We start from the raw sequence: 1,122 nt of genomic DNA, 5'->3' as shown, positions 1-1,122 counted from the left end.
GGGAGGATAGGGAGGAGGAAGGGGGAAGGGTGAGGACGAGGGGAGGAGGAGGAGGAGGAGGAGGAGGAGGAGGAGGAGGAGGAGGAGGAGGAGGAGGGGATGGGGTTAGGAAGGTACCTCCCAGACGGCCTGGCGCCTCTACCTAACGGCTCCCACGCCCGTTACCTTTGTTTGTGTTACAATTAGGGGACGAATGATGCCCCGAAGAGAAAACACAGTGGGAGTTTCGAGGGTGACGTATTGCATCATGAAGCGTCAAATTTGTGTTTGGGGAAATCAGGCGCGTGCATCCTGTGGGGTCGAGCAACGAAGGGAAAATTCTGCTTTTCAAAATTCCCGATTCCTTCGTCGTTGAACGATTCCCGATGGTCTTTTGTTTTCTGATTGAACATTTCTCCTTTCCTCTTACTATAGTTAGAATTAAATCAACGTCTAAGAGCAAAATACATTTTTCTTTTTCGTAATTCTTATAAAGTACCCGACGCACGAGCAAAGAAAGAAAGAAAATAAAAGAATCGGTGTGATAAGTGCAAATGCGACTGGACGCCATTACTCATGCGGATTACCATACGAAGAGCATTCGATACCTCAAAAGATATTCAGATGCTACTGGAAGGTGTAGACTCGTTACGCCCTCATTCACACTAGTCAAAGGGAAGAGTGAGTTGTAGCGTTTATGTTTGTGCTCGGGTACAGGCACAGGACGAAGCACCATGTTTGAAGTCGCGGGTACATGTGTTTCGGCTGTACCCTTGACGAGGGACGTTTGCACGGGCTGGTCAAGTGCTGTGTTACGCCGCTGTTTAAATATTGTTTGCGCTTGTTAGGTGACTAGGGACCATTTGTTATGCAAGGGGAGGGGGGAAGCAGTTTTTTTTTTTTTTTTTTTTTTTTTTTTTTTTATCGGGAGCCGTTGATCGCTCGTAGGAAAGGATAAGGAGAAAAAAAATATATAATAAAAAAGTGGGAGATACGGAACAAATAACAGAACGATAAATAGCAACAGAGGGAGACAGATAAGCGAGAGAGAGAGAGAGAGAGAGAGAGAGAGAGAGAGAGAGAGAGAGAGAGAGAGAGAGAGAGAGAGAGAGAGAGAGAGAGAGAGAGAGAGAGAGAGAGAGA

The 1,122-nt window shown here is 46.3% G+C and overlaps 1 protein-coding gene across 1 annotated transcript in view; it reads right to left on the bottom strand.

Moving 5' to 3' along the window:
• Window positions 1-246, bottom strand: part of LOC125036438 (uncharacterized protein DDB_G0271670-like) — a gene marked incomplete at its 3' end in the record, with an annotated part of 40,452 nt that extends 40,206 nt beyond the window's left edge. Inside the window, exon 1 of the mRNA XM_047629030.1 lies at window positions 143-246. Within this exon, the coding sequence (XP_047484986.1) occupies window positions 143-246 (104 nt within the window). The remainder of the gene's footprint in view (window positions 1-142) is intronic.
• Between the last annotated feature and the right edge of the window lie 876 nt (window positions 247-1,122).

The sequence above is a fragment of the Penaeus chinensis genome, chromosome 21 (genome assembly GCF_019202785.1).
Source record: "Penaeus chinensis breed Huanghai No. 1 chromosome 21, ASM1920278v2, whole genome shotgun sequence".
NCBI lineage: Eukaryota > Metazoa > Arthropoda > Malacostraca > Decapoda > Penaeidae > Penaeus > Penaeus chinensis.
The sequence above is the reverse complement of the archived record's forward strand: the minus strand, read 5'-3'. Positions and strand labels throughout refer to the sequence as shown.